This window comes from Barbus barbus (genome assembly GCF_936440315.1).
Source record: "Barbus barbus genome assembly, chromosome: 2".
In the NCBI taxonomy this organism is placed as follows: Eukaryota; Metazoa; Chordata; class Actinopteri; order Cypriniformes; family Cyprinidae; genus Barbus; species Barbus barbus.
Genome location: NC_136730.1, coordinates 41,094,789 through 41,116,763, shown reverse-complemented (window position 1 = coordinate 41,116,763; position 21,975 = coordinate 41,094,789). Strand labels below are relative to the sequence as shown.

General features: G+C 35.9%; 1 protein-coding gene across 1 annotated transcript; it reads right to left on the bottom strand.

Annotated features, from left to right (window-relative positions):
• Positions 1 to 16,277: 16,277 nt before the first annotated feature.
• On the bottom strand, positions 16,278 to 20,656 carry LOC306881626 (adenosine receptor A2b; the record flags this gene model as incomplete). The annotated part of the gene is made up of 2 exons (XM_079435798.1): positions 16,278 to 16,606; positions 19,855 to 20,656. 2 exons carry the CDS (start codon positions 20,654 to 20,656, stop codon positions 16,278 to 16,280), a joined length of 1,131 nt encoding a protein of 376 aa, XP_079291924.1.
• Between the last annotated feature and the right edge of the window lie 1,319 nt (positions 20,657 to 21,975).

Genomic DNA, 21,975 nt, shown 5'->3' with positions numbered 1-21,975 from the left:
AATCAGCGCTCAGCTCACTCGACACACGGCCAGTGACGGATCCAGCAGCAGCCAATCAGAATCGAGACCAGATCATCACGAGACCGCCACGTTACGCGCACATTAGTCTCACGCTCACGTTACACAACCCCAAAAGTCCTTAATACCTTTTTGTTTGCGTCTGTATATTATTTTGTGATTGGATTGATTTATTTATCATAAATTGCATTGTGTCTATTTAGAGGCGTAAAAACAAAGAAATTGTCTACTATGTCAAAAATGTAATGTAGGTTAAGGCAAAATTTTATTTAGTAGCTTTTAGAACAAAAGGGCAGTGCAGATGTTTTAATATCCTATATTATGAAAGGTTTAGGGCACAACCATTGATGGTAAAACCATATAAACCCTTGATTATAACATAATATTTATACTAAAGATGACAAAGTCATAATGACTTTGAAAGTAAAATTCTAATTGAATTGTTTTGTTTTAAAAAAGTACAATTTTGAATAAAATATTTTATTTGTATCTTGAAAATGTAATTGAGTGCAAATATTCGAGTCAAAATAATAGGCATATTCAAGTAGCCTAGCTTTAATACCCCCAAAATAATGCTTAGGTAAAATGAAGTTTAATGATTCTATATAGGCTATAATTTTTATAAACTCCTGTCTATTAAAAAAAGGTGATTTTTTTAAAGATTTCAGCTTTGCATTCTCAGACAAAATAAATGCACACCACTGCTGTTAATTTTTCTAGTTGTTGCTCTGAATTTAGTTTGCCAAAAGTAAGTATTGGGTGTTTAGAAACTGCATTTGTGTAGAGAGGAGGTCTGTTTATTCTCATTTGTCTCTTTCCTGAAACCAAAACTAACAAAACCTTCCCTGAATGATTTTGCCAGTGCTGCCAACGAGAGAAACTACCACCTCGAGAAGTCTGATGATGAATCTGAGCTGAGACTAGGAACAATGAAATGTTGTTCAACTGAGTACTCACTCTCTTAAACTTTAAATCTCGAAAGAAATTATTTGTTTGTGTTTGTGCGTGTGTCTGTGAACATGATTTAGTGTGGTGAATGTAAACTCAGCTGTCATAACAAGCAGCAGGAGAGCACCTTTTTAACTTCGTGGTATACTGCATGCTCAAAACATCAGCTCATAGCATTGTTTATGTACTCACATGGCATTTATCTTTTTATTAACAGGCCAAAGAAAAGGACTCACTGTGGATGAAGACTTTCTGTAGGACCAAACAGCAACATCTAACAACATGAACATCTGTATGATCCTAACTTGTCATTATTATAGGAGTGCAAAAGATGAACCCGCTTACTGTCCGGGTCTTCATGGGCAGCAAAGTTATCCACCAGTTTATAAGTATGTGCACAACAAGTGGGACAAGATGTGGGACAACAAGTGAGATCTTCACCAGAATTAACTCATGGCATCCCTTGGGAGAACTGCATTGGTCTCTCAGTCGACAATGCAGCTGTGAACATTGGATCACATAATGCCATTGCCTCTAGGGTCCTCCAGAAGCATCCCAACACCTATATTCATGGTTGTCCTTGTCATGTGGCACATAACACTGCCAAAGCTGCAGGAATGGGATTTTTTAAAGTGAGTTAAGGCCTGATTTATCTTTACATGTAACTTTTTATTTGTATCCTAATTACGTGCATTGACTGAATGTGTTATGATTTGATTAATGCATTGCAGGTGTCCGGTTTTGATTTGGAGGATATGGTAGTGGACATCGGTTACTGGTTCAAGGGTAGCACAAATCGGAAAGGATACCTGACCGGTATGCATGTTTGATACTATTAAGTGTAATATTGAAATGCGGAGCTGTAGAAAATATATGATATAGAATTAAATGTCTGAAACAGAGTTTTGTGAGCTCCATGAAGCGGAGTACATGGAGGTCCTCCTGCATATCTCGGTTCATTGGCTAAGCCTTGAACGTTGTGTGACCAGGATCCTGAGGCTGTATGAACCTCTGGCCAGCTACTACAAATCTGCTAGTATGGTCATCAATTTTCAATTTCATTATGCAGCAACTACATGGATTGTTAGTCACATACTTGTATTAATGACAACCTCTTGTTTTGTGTTATTTATTGATTGATTCAAGATGAAAATCAGGCCAGGTTCAAGAGGCTTGTGCAGACATTCACTGACTTTGCTTTTCTTCCAAGCCACCGTACCAACTTTCACTTCTTTCACCTTCTTCAGAGAGAGCAGTCATCAATATTTTTGTTTCATGATGAGGTGGGATTGGATTTAGCAGTTTTTTCCATTCTGTGTTTCGTGCTGATATCTGCAGGGATCCTCTAAAACAGGTTTCACCTACTATTTTTGTAATGTCTGTTATAGATGGTGAAATTCGTATCAAGCTATGTTCCAAGTTTATGGTTCCAGCAGCTCTGCAGGGCCATGAGGAGCCTTGTGAAATTGCCTTTAAAGAGAAGGCAAACCATTTACCAGGTTAGCATTTGACTATTATTATGATCAAACACTGTGATATGTGATATTTAGCCTTGTACCTAGCCTTTTGCCACTTCATGAGTAGAAACCTAGTAAGGTTTGTGGTAGTCCTTCCATTAACCGTGAGCTTCTGGTTGGATTCTTGCCCTATGTGTCTAGCTATATATTGCCACATCAGTATGTTAAACCATTTATGTTAACCTGATATTCTGTATCTGTGACAGGAAGAAAGTTGAACATTGGGTTCACAACCAGGGCTGAACTTAATAGATTACTCGACGAGGGTGACATCACACCACAGCAGGTGGATTTATTCCATGAAGCTGTGTTGTGTTTCCTGACAAGTGCTGTGGCCTATGCACTTAAGAAGCTGCCACTGGAAGAGCCACTGATCAAACATGCAAAATTCGTAGATGTACGGCAGAGGGCTGAAAGTGACATTGAAGATGTCCTGTACTTTGTTGAAAGGTTATTTTTTTTCTCTAATTATTGTCTATCATCTTAGCTAAAATGCCCTGCGTTTTATGATGAGGTATGTTCACTCTTAAACTGCACATGAGCTATTCTTATGTGGCTTCTCCTCAAAGATGCGTATGAACTGCTTCTGGCTGATGACAATATACCTAGAACTTAACAACTTGTAACTTTACTTTCATAAATAGGTTTCCCCATCTCCTCCCATACCATGGGCCAGAGGAGCATGACCTTCTGGGTGAGGAGTTTCTAAATTATCAGACCATGCCAATGATATCCCTGCAGGACGAAACTGAAAGGGAAAGCTTCTGGGCTGAAATGGCAACCCGGGAAAAATAAGGTAAACATTTTTTTTTTGTCTTTCCTTTTGGCAGGTGTCATTTGGCTACATCTGTTGCTTAAAAATTGTAGCATGCATATGTGTCATGCATGTTGCAAATTATGCATGTTTTATCTTTACTTTGTTAATGGATCAACCTACAGTATACTTGCAGTATTAATCAATCAAAAATCAAGGTATGTTTTTCCATTGTGTTCTTGGTGCATTTTCCATAGGTGACAGGAGCCAAAGAATTTGAGAGGCTTGCTGCCGTCACCAAAATGGTCCTGGTGTTGCCCCATGCAAACGCAGATTCTGAGAGGGTGTTTTCAGTTGTGGGACTGAACAAAACCAAGAGAAGAAACAGCCTAGCATTGGATGGCACCCTGTCATCAATAATGACCATAAAGATGGCCAATCTGGAGCCCTGCTTCAAATGGGAGCCCCCCTCAGATATCTTTGAATGAAGAATAATGTTCCTCCCTAACTAATCTTGTGTCGTTTTTTGGCTGAACATTAATCATCAAGTGCTCTTAAGAATACAATTATTCACAACATAGGCTAGGTTTCAGTTAAGAATTAGTTTAATACCATTCTAATCAAAACAGATCTATGAACTAATGGCCCAAACAGTATCTGAGCAAAAGACGTGGCAGTGTCTGATCACACAAAGAGCCGATTGCATGAAGACCAAATTACACAACATCATTCCTTTACCTCAGACTGCCGGGGAACGTGAAGCGGTTGAGCTGATAAACTCTGGTGTTCAGAAACTAAACAAAGACTCTGAGCCCATTTCTTTAGTGAGCATTCAGTCTCCAGAAAAAGATATCACCGAGGTCATGCCAACCCCACTATGTAGCACCAATCCATTTGAGACCAAATCTGATGAGGAGGATGAAGAAGAAGAAAACTCATCCTACCTAGGTCAAATCTTAAACACTGGTCTATGAATAAGGCTTTATTGTGGTACACAGGCAGTCATTTAGGCACAACAATAGTTTTCTTGTTGAATGTTCAGCTCAAGTCTAGCAGGCCCTACAAGTCAATATGCCGAACATGAATCAGAACAAGTTCAGGTATTGCACATCTTTTGCAGACCACCCACAAATCCACTAGAATGCAGGAAATCACATCTACTTAATCCAAAATTTCCTGGGGGTGGGTCTTCAGCTATGTCTGGATCACAGAATGTAAGCAATATTGTCCATCTCCAGTAGGCTGCCCCTATCAGCGGCTTTGGGCCTCCCCACAAACCACCAGATGCAGGGTACAACATCAAATTAATTCCAATTCTCTGATATCTGAGCCACCAACTTATGTGGTTGCATGCGCGGCATAATTTTGATCACCCCTGACAAAATCTCACTGCAAGGTTTTTTGAAAAGTTGGCAGGTATGTTTTGCTAATGACTTTTGCTGAGTTTGTCATTCCAAGCTAAGTATGAGAGCAACTTTCCCTCATTTGCATATCTAATCAGCTAGTGATGAGTGCCATGTGTGCACTACTGATATCTGTTTAGGGAAAACAGAGAACTCATATTTGGTCTCATCTGTGAAATGGCTCATTAAGAAGCCCAGGTCCACACTGAGCCTGTGCACTTTCCCATTTTTACAAACTGAAATCTGCAGATTCTGGTGTTGAAGTAAACAATGAGATAATATGTAAAATCTAGCATGGACATCAGTATCATAATCCAAGTTTGTTTATTTATTTATTTAATTTTCTGTTTCAGTTGTTTGAATTAGTAAAAATCAGATGATTAATATTTATTTATTTAACTTATTTTGCATTTAAATTATTTAAACTGTAAAATATTTGGTGCCACACTTTAAATTTATAAACTAAACAGCTGATATATGTCAAATAATATTTTATTTTTCAAATTAATTAAAGTAAAACTAACAGATTATGCCAAAGTAGGTTGAACGATGCAAAAGATGGTTGTTGGAGTCACAATAATGCATAGCTCAAACTTTTATATGTTCAGTCTTTGAATTTTGTAACTTCCTCAGCCCTCCAAAATTTTTCCAATACTGTTACAAGTGACTGGCTGGCATACCTCTATTTATACCATATGGGTAAAATGTTAAGAGTAGGCTACTTTAGTAGACTATGCAATTTATCCTTTATTTTGTGTATGACTCATTTAAAATCCACCGATTCATGCAGGAATGAAATGTGCTGCTCGGACACACAGTGTGTGACAGGTTGAGCCCACTATGGCTTTGTTTGGAACCATTTTTGTTGGCGGGGCAAAAATGGCAACTAAAGGTTGTGTGAATGTAAGTTATGTCATTAACTTGTTCACTCAACTGTTATTAAAATTGTCCAGCAGGTGACCTGATCCAGTTGTGTGATGAGGCCCATCTGAAGCTGCATGCAAAATGTGCATCCAGGAGTGATTGGTCAAAGTTCGTATATGAAAAATTGCATTGTCCTTTTTGTGTGTGTTTGTGCACTATATATTAAAATATATTTTTATTATGTTTTAATTTTATTTGTACTTAGTTTATGGAGACCCACATTCAAGGGAGGATCCGATTCCTTGCTACATTGGAGAAAAAACCTTCAGGCCCTATAGGAACCGAGGCAGTTTGAATGAGACTGAACCAACCTGAAATATCAGTTTTGACGTGGACACTATTTTGCTCTGTTTTCACTACTGCAGGTTTATGCTTTTATCAGATCTAGTTTCACACTATTTACATGAACTAAAACAGCGTAGATTTGTTTTGGTAACGGTCACATGCACCACAAGTAACTCCTTCAATTGTTTATTTCCTCCCTCCAAACTGTCAGCATTTGCGCGTAGTGACTTCCTTCCGCTTGGTTTGTTTTTGAACAGGGCAGTGAATGGCTTTTCTCCGGTGTGCATTCTTTTGTGTTTGGTTTCCTTCTCCCTCACAGAGAGATAAGGGAGCAATGACTCTTCACAGTGTGAACACTTGTAAGGTCTGGCTTCAGCATTTGGATTTGATGGATATCTCACTTAAATGTGCAGGAGTGAAGTTTTGGGTTGCTATTGTTATTTTGAATGGTTCATCTGTGCGTCTTCTTCCAAGAGAGAGTATTGTTTTTGTTAATCTTCAGTGTACTTTGACTTGTAGCATTGATTTGCAGCTGATGTCAACCTGCCCATCTTGTTTTTTTCTTCTCCCACCAACTTTTATTTAGATCACTTTTCACAGTCCAGGGGATTCCTATTAACATATTTATATATTAACAGAAAGCGCACAGCTACTACTTGAGTGAAAGTATACTACCAGTCAAATATTACTCCATTACAAGTGAAAGTAGTAAAGACATTTTTTTGTGTGTGTGAAAGTACAGAAGTACTTACTTTTAAAAGTGCTTATTTACCAAAAGTAGGTTTCCTTTTTTATGTCAATGCACTGTTATATTATTGTTGTATGTAATAGTTGCAATACCTCATGCCTTTGAAGCAACTTACAATACATTATGCCTACTGAATGCATTGTAATATCATTGAAATAAAGAGCTTTTAGAATGTTAAAAACCTAAAAAACGAAACAAGTGAGTTGACCAAAAATAAAATAAATTAAAATAAAAACACCCATACCCACCCCCACACAAGCAGCATGGTAGTGATCTCACACAGCTCTGGCAGTGTGCACCCATCTACATGCAGAGAAATTGCTGAAAATACAGACTGATAAGAAAAAAAAATCAAACCTGCTTTAAAACCCAGCAACACAACTGTAGCTTATATAACTTTACAACAGCAACACTGCTTTAATAAAAAAAGCAAAAGAGCAAGATTTTTTTTGACTTGATAATGGAAATTTAAAAAATGATGGATGTGTGTTTATTATATACCACAATATTAACTTCTTGTCATTGAATCGTTGTAAATATTACATTTGCAACTGGCCATTGTTCAAAAATGCTGTGAAATCACTTCATGTAGCCCTACAAGAGTGATACACAGTCTGAAAAGTCACATTTTCAGAGAAGAAAAAAATCACCCACTGACTTTCAAAGCTGCGTAGAAACGGCTTTCTACTTCGAGGAACTTGATAGAAATGCAGTGGAGTGAAAAGTATGATATGTGTCTTTCAAATGTAGTGAAGTTAAAGTCAAATAAAGTACAGAGACTCGAAAAGTGTACTTAAGTACAGTAATCAAGTAAATGTACTTCTTTACTGTCCACCTCTGTATATTAAGGTTTCACTCTGAAGTGTCACTTTATAGAATAAAAACTGTTTCCTCTCATGTTGGTGCATGTATGATTTTATGGTTCATATTACGGTCCAGGTTTTCTAAAAATATACAGTGCATCTCTAAAGGTTCCAAAGTATTTTTTTCTTCCCTAAAGTGCCATTTCGAGTTTTTCAAATAACCTTTTAGTGAGTAGTTAAAGTATTTTTTTCTTAGTGTGAATTTGTATATCAAAAAACCTTTTCCCAACCCCCCAAAGAACATTTGGTAAAATGGAAAGTTTTCATTGATGTTAAAATGTAAATGTTCTTTATTCACACATGGGTCCTTAGATTGTAACATTTTGGGAAGACTGGTTGTGATGTTAAATAATTGCTTAAAATCTGTGTTTAAAAATATAATGTTCAAAATGCATTGTAGTATCATTGAAATAAAGAGCTTTTAGAAGGTTAAAAACTATTAAAAATGTTAAATTATTGCTTAAAATCTGTTGTTTAAAAATATAATGTTCAAAACTGACGTGTGTTTCCAATAAACTTTGCATTCAGCTATACTGTATGTAAAGTGGTCTTGCCAAACAATCATTGCTCACCTTATACAATATTTGAACAATAGTACATTGTTTGTGCATGATTACAACAAATGATATGCTTAAGACCTTGAACAAAGACTGATGTAAAACCTTATCAAAGGGAATTGCAATGTCCTAACCAAGCACAATGCAATAAATAGACAAGCTCTTTCGGTACAGGAGGTTTTGTTTGTTGCTTTGAATGTATGTGGATGGATTCTAAATCATACTGGCTAGTTCCTGTTCACTATAGATGCATATTAAATATCAAATATGTTCTGATTGGCAGTAATTGGGATGCGTCATGCAGCATTTTTTGCTGGTAGCATTAACAGACTTGTCATTGCACCTCCTTAGGCCTTGCCCAATTCTACATTTGGAGTAATAAATTGAGAACAGATTCAGAGGTTTGCACAAATGATGCCTTCTCGTGGTGTATCCATTGCTTTAACAGCTACAGTTTTAAAACTGTCCACAAGGTGGCAGTAAATGCATTTAGATAGAGCTGTGTGTGTAGCGCTAGGGAAATGATCCACAACAGTTATACAGTAATATCCAATAACATATAATGCAAATATATAGATTCTGCATTTTTGCATTATGCATTGTTCATCTGGCATGAGGACAAACATGCACACCCCCAGTCTGCTTGGACAAGCGTGTATATGACAGATCTATCTAATCTGAAACATTCATTGAATATTACATTTTTTCATCAGAATAACAATTTGAGAGATAACCTGAACTGGAAACCATGTTTGGTTTGTCCCTATTTTGCTTTAATGACAGCACCACTCGAGCTGCAAGAACACCACAAGTTGGTGTCAGACCTGATGATCATGTTCTAAAAATGATACATATTTTTACAAAATATTTTATGGGCTGACAATATGCATTAATTTACATTACTTTTCCAGGTCAAAAAATTACACTTATACAAATCCCTCACGTACATCCGGATTGTTCAAGATAAACAGTTTTTTAAAGGAATAAATTATCATAAGGTATATGATTTCAGCTTGCATATTGATTTTGAGCCATTTTAGCATATTTTAAATCTTATTTTGTCTTATTTCATTCTGCAGCCCTCTTGGAAATGAGGCCCCCTCCCAGCTTCTTGATTGAGAACCACAGACTTATTGTTATAGCTTCAAGATTTGTTTTTATTTATTTATTTATTTTCATGCTTCTGTTTATTTTCGATGTGGTTTCAGACATTTGGACCCTGTTTTTTCACCTCTAAGTTTGAATCGGCTATCTAAACGTCATTGTTTTTATTCGTCTAAACACACATCGTGAACACTAATGCATCTGCCTCTGTGTGCTTTATGTCATTGCATCATTTCCCACAACACACAACAGATTTCCCTTCAATCCAGTAAATATGTGCATGCTTTTCCCTGGCAGAAGGACGGCGGACCATGTAACTGCTCTGTCCTCTCAAGCGCTAGTTGGTAGTGAAACCTAATGGTACATGCATAATGTTACATGCAGACAAAAATAGCTACGATGGAGACAAACTGGCCAAGAGAGCAACAGCACAGATGAAAAGTGGACCTGGTCATCAATGACTGAGGAAGGAAATTAATGATTGGGATCTCAGATTAGCGGCACTAAACAGCTGGGAATGTTTACACAGGAAATTAGATGGTGATTTTGACTTTCTGTCCCCACTGTGCCATATGGAGTGATGCATTATGATAATTCTGAGGATGAATCACAATTCAATGCCTCTATGAATTTTAGCAAGGCACTCATGCATAAAAATCCATTCTGTTATGATGCATCCAGATGCAATTTCATGTTTATTAGTGTGCTATCTCATATTAAAAACCCATGTTTCTTTATCCGAATTAGACAATAAGACATTGTACACCCTGCGTCATGTCCATCGGGTCCGGTCTTTCCTGCTTTATTCTCTCTCTTTATACCACCATCTGTGCCTCAAAGTCAATGGCAGCAGAGTGTGCAAAGATAAGATGTGAGAGGTTTACAGGTTTTATTGAACGCTGTACAAACTGGGAGATCTCATCCTGAAATTTGGCATGACACTTCAGGAGACTCGATATGTCACCACAGCAACGGATCATCGTCTACACAGCCTGACGGGTCAGAGAACATCATATGAACACAGGCCCGACAAAAACACCCAAGGTCAAAGCTCACTGCAGAGGCGTGACAGCACTGATAATTAAATCCACCCACGGTCTTTAATATACCAGAGCTTAAAACATCTTTTGTAGCAGCGAGCTGCATGTGGTTAGACTAAATTTTTTTATACTTTTTCTATCAAAGTTTTGTTCGTTTTGCTGTCATGGAATAGTGCTATTGAATCTGACAGACCTGAATAGCTGAACGATGGAGATACAAGAATAAAAAAAACCTTGTGAAATTCTCTGCGAGTTATAGTAGGTGAGATAAAAGTTAAAACAGTATTAAATCTTGTTGCTAAGAGCCTAAGAGTCTTTCAAGGGGTAGTTTGAATTTCTTTCTTTTGTTGAACATGAAGAATTTTTTGAAGAATGTTGCTGGTCTCCACTGACTTCCATATATGGGAAACAATACAATGCAAGTCAATGGGGATCAGAAACGGTTTGTTATCAACATTCTGTTCCGCAGAAGATAGTATATGTTTGGAACAATTTGAGGTTAGGTAACAATGACAGAATTAACATTTTTGAGTTAACTATCCCTTTAAAGGAGCACTCTGTAATTTTTTCTTATTAAAAAAGGTTTACCATTCATTCATTAAGAATTGAATGGCACTTTTGAAAAATGTTTAAAATGTTGTACGCTCACATGAAATGAACAATTCAGTCATATCAGTAGCACAATAAATGCCGATTTATTCTGCTTTGAGCAGGTCCCTTCAGTCCCCCAAGATCACATGACCAGCTGAATCTTCTGACTTTATCTCAATAACCTTCCTGTTATTAGACACTTTCACTCATGGAATAAATTATTGATGTCTTTTTGTCAATAACACAATGCTACAAATAACTGAAAACATTTCACACCATTAGGTGTCAGTATGACTTGTATCGGCCAATAAACATACACAGATTTAATTCAATTATAACTTAAAATATATCATCTTAAATATAAAATATAATAACCTAAAATACAACCTTTAAATCAGCTTTTTAAGTAGGGGTGATTCTAATATTTAATCTCAGTTATGACATATATTGGTGCTTTAAGTGCAATATTTTACAATTATTATTCTTTTTTTCTCTTTTTTTGTTAGATAAAACCTATTAAAATTTCAAGTGGTTATGTACCGCTAAAAAGGATGCATTTGGTTGCACTTTTTGTGATCTCACTAGACTGGAGAGCAAGAAACCGAAAAAAAAAAAAAAAAAGCAGACTTGCTGCTTTAGGCAAATATTTTGCCTCTGCCATCAAAAAGGGAAAAAAATAACAAACATTTTTGAAAGCTAATCAGCGGCTGGAATGGGGAGTATTGATTGTGAAATACCCTAAAAGCATGGTTGCTGCAACCACTGTATTCGGTGATAAGAAATAATATTCGTAGAATCACAGATTTTTAGGAGAGCTGAGATAAAAGACAAGCTGAAGCCCCCTAAATATGGTCTAGCAATAGCCATGTTTGAAAGAGATGTGTAATGATGAGAATGTAAAAAGAGGCTCTGAATTGCTATCATTACAATCAGTATAATTAGAATCCTGCTTGGGCAGGTCCAGCTGGCACAGATGAAGCTATCAGATGTCACTACACACAGCTAAATCTCAAATAATCCTGAATTTTGATGAGCTCTCACAGCCATAATGTTATGAAGTGTTATTTGACTGTTCAGTGACTCTACCTACATTTTTGCAAAACTCCAAAAACATAACTATACATAGGCCTATACAATTCACTGCAGTTTCCGGCTGAAATTATCTTTTATTCTTTTCACACAAATTATGATTACAAAGGCAGATGATCAATTGATTTACCTTCACTCACTTCTTTGCATAACACGTTATGACCTCAAAAACACTTTTACCATAGTGCAAGATTTGTAAACTAATACATTTTGATGTTTGCGTCACATAAGTTCCATATGTTCGACTTTTCTGACATTGCAAACTTGCTCCGTTGCTCACCTGGTACAGCATTGTACTTGTACTGTGGAGCACTTAAGTACAAGTACTGAAAAGCACAAAGACGGAAGCAAGCTAAATTGACATGGTTCCATCAGCAAATGCGTTTTTATTTCAAGTTTGCTTTTGTTAATATTATCGGTTTTAGGGTAGGGTTTAGTGTAGGTGGTATGTTGCTTTAAAACACAATAGACCATTTACCTTACAGCACCCCTCAACGAACATTTCATTTCCAAACTGAGGTGATACATACAACAACCAATGTCTGTTTCAGATAAAAACTGAACGTGCATTTAGCGCCACTTACTGGACATTGAACTTTGAAAGTGACACAAAATGTGCAAGCAGCAATCATTTTACAGAAGCATTTTTCCAATGCGCCTGGTTGAAAATTCACTCTCATGTCGTTCCATCTTTTATGTTCCATATGAGAAAGCAAGGCATTAGTGTTTGTAACAACATAAGGGTGAGTAAATGATGACAGTTTACATTTCTGGGTGAACTATATCTTTAAGTTCTTGACCTTATTTTGAACAATTTCGTAGTTTATTGCACACACACACATACACACACAGTCAAACCAAAATTCAGATATTCAGATACCATCAACATTTCTCACATCACAGTTTATTTGCTATAGTTTAAAAATGGTAATAAAATATGACAAGAAGTCATTAAACTGTGTCAGAACAAATTCATCTTGATAATGTCAGAAAACTTTGATAGAAAGGTATGTAGCGAATTAGTTGTCAGCTGTTAAATTTAAGTACATTTAGATAATACCAATTTAGGTCAACCAATTACCAAGCAATGTTTAATTTTGTTCAGTCCATGGTGTAAAAGTTACATTAGCAACTACAGATAAAAACAGTCAAGCCAAACATGGTCAGGTCAAAGTGTTTGAATAATTTTGATCAATTTTACTGGTAGTCCACTGTATGAAGAATTTTTGGGTATGTCACAGTTTACTTTATTTTGCTATCCTCACTTACATAAATTAACTATAGTGTCCTGAACCCACGAGTAAAAAAATATCAAAAATTATATCTGGTGTCTGAATAATTTGTGGTTTGACATATATATACTATATATATACATACATACACACACACACACACACACACACACACACACACACACACACACACACATACATACATATACACACACACAACAGTAAATGAGCAAGTATCTCCTTCATTGATCTTGCTGATTAGTAGGTGACAGTCTTTGATGGTCTGTTTAGTGCTCTGCAGCCCCTCCGAATGGAAAAAAGGCTTCCACGTGATCTAATATGGTCTACTTCAATCATCCTAATTGCTTCTCCATGACAACAAACAGCTACAAAGTCACTGCCCAGCTAGCAGCTGAACCACACTAGGAGGCTTTAAAAATAATTTTTGCATTAGCAACAGTTCAACAACCCCCCAAGGTGTCGCTGTAGCTTCCTACTTGTGCAATACTGTCACTGTATTTGCTGTTAAGAAGCTGGTTTAATCAGTCTCATGTAGTGGGATTGTGCTAAACTCAACACAAGTTTCCATGCAACTGAACAGGTCAGAAGAGCAAAGGTGCAAAACAGTCTTTATAGACCTTTGCAGATTATTTTCTTAAACAAGCCTACTAAAGCTATTTTAACCTTCAAGGGTGCTGGAAGTTGATTTGATATGACCACCATAATCGGATGTATGTGAGACTCTATCCTCATAATTTTTCTCCATTACAGAAGGCAAGAAAATAGCTGAATTGATCAGATCTTCTGCAGCACTACAGAAGTTGCTGAGGCAGCACTGTGGTTCCCAGCTGATGTTCCCACATCGCAAATAAGAAAGTTCATTGTATATGCTGCAGCCTTAATGCAGGCAGTTTACCATAGCCCTTGGGTGTACGTATGCAATTATTTTGCAGGCGAGATGGAATTTATACAGTCGAATATGTGAGAAATAGACCAGAGAGTTTCAAAATGATGATGCCTTGACCCTTGATGAAGGACCCTTAAATGTCACAAAGTGAAGTTGCTTGCAAAATTAAACGGTTATTGTCACTGCACTGAAGCCCAAGCAATGTTTCCTGGAAAATACTTACTTTATATTCTTCTTCTTCTACCCATTCCAGCAGTCTAATATGGTGATAAACTCTAGATACAGTAAAACCTAATAAAAATACATCATTCATAAAAATAAAATAAGGCTGTCCATAAAATTATTTCCATATTTTGAAAGAATGAAAAATTAAACATTTATATCAAATTCATTAAAAGGATAGTTCACCCAAAAATTTAAATTGTGATAATTTGCTCACCCTCCACTTGTTCCAAACCTGTATGAGAGTTTCTTTCTTCTGTTGAACATAGAAGATATTTTGAAGAATGTTGCAACCAAACAGTATTTTCTTCCATACTATGGAAGTCAATGGCTATCCTCAAAGTTTATTTACCCAAATATCTTCTTTTATGCTCAAAAGAAAAACTCATATACGCCTTGAACAAGTGGAGGTTGAGCAAACAACCTAAACGACGAACTATCCTTTCAAAAGGTTTTAAACAATTTTATAAATCAACACTTTTTAAAGGCCCTCTAATCCCAGACCCCAGTTTGAAAACCCTTGAAATAGAGTACGCTAACCATGACCCCTTGAACCAAAACCACAATATACAGGCAAATAGCCTATTGCTTTGCAGTCATTATACAAACTCTAGAGAACTATATTTATTCCATATTTGCCCAGCACAAGCTCCAGCTCTCCCATAAAGAAATTGTGCCCCCTGAGCTGTAAACTGCCCACAAAAATGCAGCATATAGTTTCTTTATTTGGGATGTGGGAACATCTTCTGCAAACTTGGGTGCATCCCTTACATGCTATATAACGCCCTCGAGGTTATTGTCAAAAATGAACCACTATAAATGTCATCTTCATGAAGCATATGTGAGCAGAGCAGAATGGAGTCGTGCTCTGTCAAAGAGAACCTCACTCCTCAAGTCAAGCTACATGACTGACTGCTCATGTGTGGGTTTTCACACAGGAACAGGTATATTTACTCAGCTACCACAGCTCAACAACATCTTACCATCTCAAAAAGCACAAGCACTGTGCTACCAGCCAATTAAAAATATGATTTACAACTCCAGCAAGTCCTGAATCTTTTCAATCAATCAAACAGCCAAAACAAACATTGATGCTTTAAATAGTAAATAGGCTTTGACGCTTTATTTTTTACAACAAACTGAAGTTAACATTTCACATAAACACTTATAAACCATATATAAAAATTTAATTATTTACACATCAAATACTTTTGGTAATCAATCATAATGTACGGCTGTATAAAACTCCCAGGTCATTAACAGCTCTTTATGTACTTGCTTTATATGCACCCTCCACCATGTTTTTTTCACCCCATTGAAATGTATTAGTGCTTAAACTAAAACTTAAAGCTTAAAATTTCAGATTTACAGTTATGCTATTACAACACAGCCAAAAAGACACACAAAGCTTCACCCTCGGAGCACGACAACTTCAATTCAACATCTGCTCTAGTTCATCGTAGCCCTCCCATGTGTTTTATTTACAATTTGATAATGCTGGCCATACAATGTCCCTCTACGTCTGACAGTGACCAAAAAGCCTACTTAGCTGAACATAAAAATTAATGTTTGCTTCAGAGATGTAATGGAAATGTCATGAAACAGAAAAGGTTAAAGCCAAAAGGCATATTTGATCTGACCTTTACATTACGTACCTGGCTAATTACTTCTTCTGCATAAACTGCATAACTGAGATTTAAAGGTTAAACGTCCACAGCTGCTTGATATTGGGTTTATGAATAGATAAGGAAATGTGTGCAAATGTTTCAAAGGCTCTGGTGTGTTTAACCTGAAATAGCAATCAACAATGAAAAACCATTTCAGACTTCAATTAGGCCAAGAAACCAGGTGAATATGAGAAGGTGCCATCAAGAAGTAAAAAGGCACAAATAGCCATTAAACTAAAAGAGCATGAAGGAAATAGGAGCGTTTCTGAATGCTAACTTGCGATTAAAAAGACATTCATCGGAAAAATCTCCGTCCGAGCAGGTTAATGACATGTCAGTAGCACTCATGATGACTCAACTTCACCAGAGCTTTAAAAACTTCATCAGATCACAAGACTAAAAGGAATCTCAAGCCGGCTCTGGTTCACACGTGTTGGTTTGAGGTGGCATGAACGTTAGCAGAGTGCAGGTGGACGACACGCTAGAAAACCGCCCATGGACAGAGTGGTTACCGTACCATCCGGGAACCACAGAGGATTCTACAGAGTTGACGCAGCTGGAATCGCTGTCAGAACCTGGACAAAGACCTAGACATAGTCTCTGAAGAACCAAATGGAATTTCCTTCTAAAGCTACGGTTGATCCAGAAGTAGAAGATACAATTGAGGAAGCCATTGGAGGTCGGTAACCACACACCAATAAACTCAATCCATTCAGGGACACCATTGCCAGAAATCGCTGTGAACAAGGAAAACATGCTTTAGGACGTATTCTTTCTTCATATATTAGCATCATGGAAATAGGCACTAAATAAAAGACATTTACAAAGCAGCATCTAATTCAGACAGACTATGTATGAAATAACTAACTTTAAAGTGGACAATTTCATTATTTACTCAATCTCAAGCCATTTAAAACCTACAGGAGTGTAACTGTAGTTCCTACAAAATACGTCTTACTGATTTTGAGAACAATCCATCCATGCACGTTTCATTTTTTTTTTTCAAATTATTTATATAACAAATATAGTACTATATGAATAAATAATATATACTATATAATAATTTGATTTAAAAAAAAAAAAATCCCAAGCCTATGGTGAAATGACAGACTTCTCTCTGTCGATGAATGCCAGACTCCTCCAGTCATTAAAAGGATAGTTCACCTAAAAATAAAAAATGTCAATTTACACCGCCTCATTGCATTCCTAGTCTGTGTGACTGACTTCTGCAAAAAAAAGATGATATTTTGAAGAACGTTATTAAGCAAAGAGTTTCAGTTCACCTTGACTTGTATTCTTGTATGCTTTATTTGTATTGTCTCTCATACTTTGTCCATACAGTGAAATTCAATGGGAACCGAAACTGGATACCAATATTCTTCAAAATATCTTCTTTTGTGTTATTATGCATTTATTTAACTATGGTGGTGGTGTTAAATTAAGGTATTCAAACTGCAAAATTTCACACACATGCACAAAAAAAAAAAAAAAAAAAACTCTACAAGGCAGATGATCCGTCCATAAATATTATTCAAATATTAACCAACTGTAAAATCATCTGCTGAATTTTAATGCTTAACCATCTCAGGTAACAAGCTCCAGGATAATGCATCAGGAAATAGTGTATTTTTTAAATACTTCAGTCCAATTTAAAATGAATTTTTTTTTTTTTTAATAACTTGAGTATGTTTTTGGCTACATTTATTTTTATCAGTAAAATTCTCTCTGCATTCAGTATGTTACTAATTACAATCGTGTATTTGTTTTACACTGCAGTTATTTAGCAAAACCCTCAAGCTGCTCTTTTCCACAGAACCAAAGTAGACAGTAAACAAGGACTGTCAAGCTCCAAAAAGGACAAACAAGTGCCATAAAAGTGGGCAATTTAAATGCTATGTAGGAGGGCTTCAGTCTCCTTGTCTTGTCTTTCATCTCAGCTCCACTAAAACTCTGTGATTATCTCTTCATGTTTGCTGAAAACAGCAGTTGCAGTAAGCTATCTGAGGTCACTGCACTCTGAGTCCTTCTCTTAGTGGTTGTAAGAAAGTTAGCAACATATTATATTTCCCTCTCTCCAGCCATATAGGCCTAGGCGCCATAACCACAGACTGATGCCCTACATGTAGATGTATAGACAGGCACTCTATGTGAAAGCTATGCTTTTCAGTGAGATTACAAAAAAGTAATAATAAAAAGCAATGGTAACACTTTACAATACGATTCTACATGTAAACATGAGTTATGAACTAACAATGAAGAATACTTTTAAAGCATGTATTAACCTTAATTTTATAATGTTTACTAATATGTTATTAAAAATGGATCCGTACCTACTGTATTCATATTTAAATAGACCTCAGCTAACATTAACTATTATGAACAGTTTCATTTTTATTAACCAATTAAAAAGATTAATAAAAATATGTTCCTCCAGTCCTTGTTAGTTAACCTGTAAAGTTTGGGACCTAAAGTATTACCAGAGCAACGAAATACCAAATACACCAATGCAAAATATTAGGGCTGTCAAAAGTTTAAAATAACGGCAATCATTTATTTATTTATCTTTGAAGCTCCTCAACACATTTTCCATTAAAAAAAAAAACTGTCCACAATATTTTTCACATATATTTTGCTTAAATATATTTTTTAATTGCAAATATTAATTTTCAATCTTCATATACCAAAATATATTTTAAAATGTATTTCAGGAGCAAGAAATAACTAAATTTTGAAATTTCTCGACTTGAAATATGGATATTTATATTTTTTTAAATATATATGCTACCAGTCAGTTTTTGAACTGTGTGAGTTTTTTTTTAAAGTCTCTTCTGCTCAAGCCTGCAAGAAATATTTACTATTTAAAATATAATTTAGTCCTGTGATTTCAAAGCTGAATTTTCAGCATCGGTTTACTCCAGTCTTCAGTGTCACATGATCCCTCAGAAATCATTCTAATGTGCTGATTTGCTGCTAAAAAACAAACAAACAAAAAAATATTATTTATTGTTGAAAACAGCAGAGTAGAATTTTTCCAGGTTTCTTTGATGAATAGAAACTTCAGAAAAACAGCATGTATCTGAAATAGAAATCTTTTGTAACATTATAAATGTCTTTTATCACTTTTGATCAATTTAAAGCATCTTTGCTAAATAAAAGTATTAATTTCTATAATTTACTTCCCCAAAAATAATAAAATTATACTGACTCCAATCTTTTGAATGGTATAGTGTATAATGTCACAAAAGCTTTTTATTTCAGATAAATGCAGATCTTTGGATCTTTCTATTCATCAAAGAATCCCGAAACAAATGTACTCAACTGTTTTAAATAATAATAATAATAAATAATATGTTTCTTATAGAGCAAATCAGCATATTAGAATGATTTCTGAAGGACCCTGAAGACTGGAGTAATAATGCTGAAAATTCAGCTTTGATCACAGAAATAAATTATATTTGAAAATATATTCAAATAGAAAGCACTTATTTTAAATAGTTAAAATCTTAAACAATATTACTGCTTTTGCTGTATTTTAGATCAAATAAATGCAGACTTGGTGAGCAGAAAATAATTCTTAAAAAACAAAACAAAAACCTTTTGACTGGTAGTGTATTTTTGAAAATATACTTATTAGTGCTGTCAAACGATTAATTGCATCCAAAAAAAATTCTCATAATATATGTGTGTGCTGTTTATATTTATTATGTATATATAAATACACATACAGTATATTGAAAATATTTACAATATTTATTTGCTTGTATATATTTATATTCATATAATTAATGCATGCATATATATATGCATGTATGTGTGTGCATTTATAAAAACAATAAATATACACAATACACATTATGTAAACAAAAACTTTTATTTTGGATGCGATTAATGGTTTGACAGCACTTTTCTATTGAAATATTTCAGCAAATGTTTTAGAACAACGCCAGGATGAATAGAAATGATAGGCTATTAATCATGATCTCACCATTGTACAGGATGATGACCATGCAGGGCGTCCAGCAGGTGTAATAAACGGTCATGACTGGTACTAAAACGCGCAAGGCGACTTTAGGCCTGTATCCTCCACCCCAGCTGTACCTTCTCAGCTTTAGGCTCTGTCTCTTCGCGGCTATCCACAGTCTGAGGTTACAGAAGGTCATGATGGCCGAGCACGGGAAGAAGATGAAGCACGTCAGAGTCAGAGAGTAAGACACATTGCTGGAGTACAGCGGGTTGCACACGAGCGAGGCTCTGGAGAAGTGCACTTCAATGATGCCCGTCGGGAACGAGATGGGAACCAGGAGAACGGGAGGAAAAACCCAAGCGAACGCGATCAGAAGCAGCGTTCTTCTCCTGGTCAGCACGCTGGAGTACTTCAGAGGGTAAAACACTGCTATGTATCTTTCCAGACTTATGGTTGCAAGGCTGTACATGCAGGTGGAATAAACAGTGGCGTTGAAAAATGCCACGACGTGACAGAAGGGGTCCGGGCCCTCGTTATATTCTTTCATGAAACTCACGCACAAATTAAGCGGCATGATAAGCAGCCCAAACGCCGCGTCCGCTCCCGTTAACGATAAGAGAAAGTACCGAGAGTTTCTCGACCACCCCGATACCGCTGAAGCTATGACCATCACCACAGCGATGTTTCCCAAAGTTATCATCACTCCCAAAACCGATATAATCCCGATTTTAATGGGGCGGTGCGCCTCCAGTGTCCTCTGTATATCCGTGACATTCAAGTCCACATCCGTTGAGAGAATAGAAAGGTTGTTAATGCAGGACATCATGGCGCATTTCCATCAGTGACCCATGGCTATTTGAAAAATCCTTGTTTTTCAAACGTTACAGATAGTTTTGACAAAAATGAACTGTATGCAAACAGAATCTACATGGCAGACGCTCCAGGAAAGATGAACACCTGTGGCAAATCAAACTCTGTCATGTGATGCTGCCCTGTTCAATGGCCTTAATTGTCACATGGTTACAGGTGGCCTGTTTCTGGAGGACACATAGGAGAATGGCGCTAATAAACCTACTTATTTTTATTATTTGAGTAATGCAATATTTCTCTTGAGTTATTTGGCATCATGTGCTGCATTGTGGAAGTCACAACAAAATGTGGCTTTAAGGTGATGGTCAAAGTTTTTAAAAAAAGAAAGTATAAACTTAACCCTATAGGAAAGCCTTTCTAAGGCCTTAAAATGATCAAGATCAAAACTTTACTGAGAAACCCATTGTACACAAGCTTCTCAGTCGCCTGCTTGATAGTTTAACTTTTTAAGTAGCCTATAAGTAAATATAATAAAGATAATAAAAATAAATGATTTTATGAAGTAAACATAATTGTTAGTAATATTTCAAAACAAACACTTACTGGACTAAATCAACTTATTTTTACTTGCCATACATAATTTTTTAGAAACGTCATGTTAAAGTATGAGTATCAAATGTGACCCTGGAGCAGTCTTAAGTCGCTGGGGTATATTTGTAGCAATAGCCAAAAATACATTGTAGGGGTCAAAATTATCCATTTTTCTTTTATGGCAAAAATCATTAGGATATTAAGTAAAGATCATGTCCCATGAAGATATTTTGTAAATTTCCTACTGTAAATATATTAAAATTTAATTTTTGATTAGTAATATGCATTGCTTAGAGCTTCATTTGGACAACTTTAAAGGAGATGTTCTCAATATTTAGATTTTTTTGCACCCTCAGATTCCAGATTTTCAAATAGTTGTATCCCGGCCAAATATGGTCCTAACAAACCATACATCAATGGAGAGATTATTTATTCAGTTTTCAGATGATGTATAAATCTCAATTTTGAAAAATGGACCCTTATGACTGGTTTTGTGGTCCAGGGTCACAAATATGATCCATTGGGCTTTTGAGGAACAGAGTAGTCTGTTTTACTGTTAAAGATCACTTTGATTTACATTACAAACCAAATTCATCTTATTTTTTGGCCATATAAATATCAGCAGCTGCACCAAATAATATATTTTTCTGCTGAGTTCGTTCAGCTTCTGAATAAATTGAGGCATTTTTTTTTTTTTCTCCTTGAGTATGTGATCCATGTTTTACTATGGGCCATATAGGA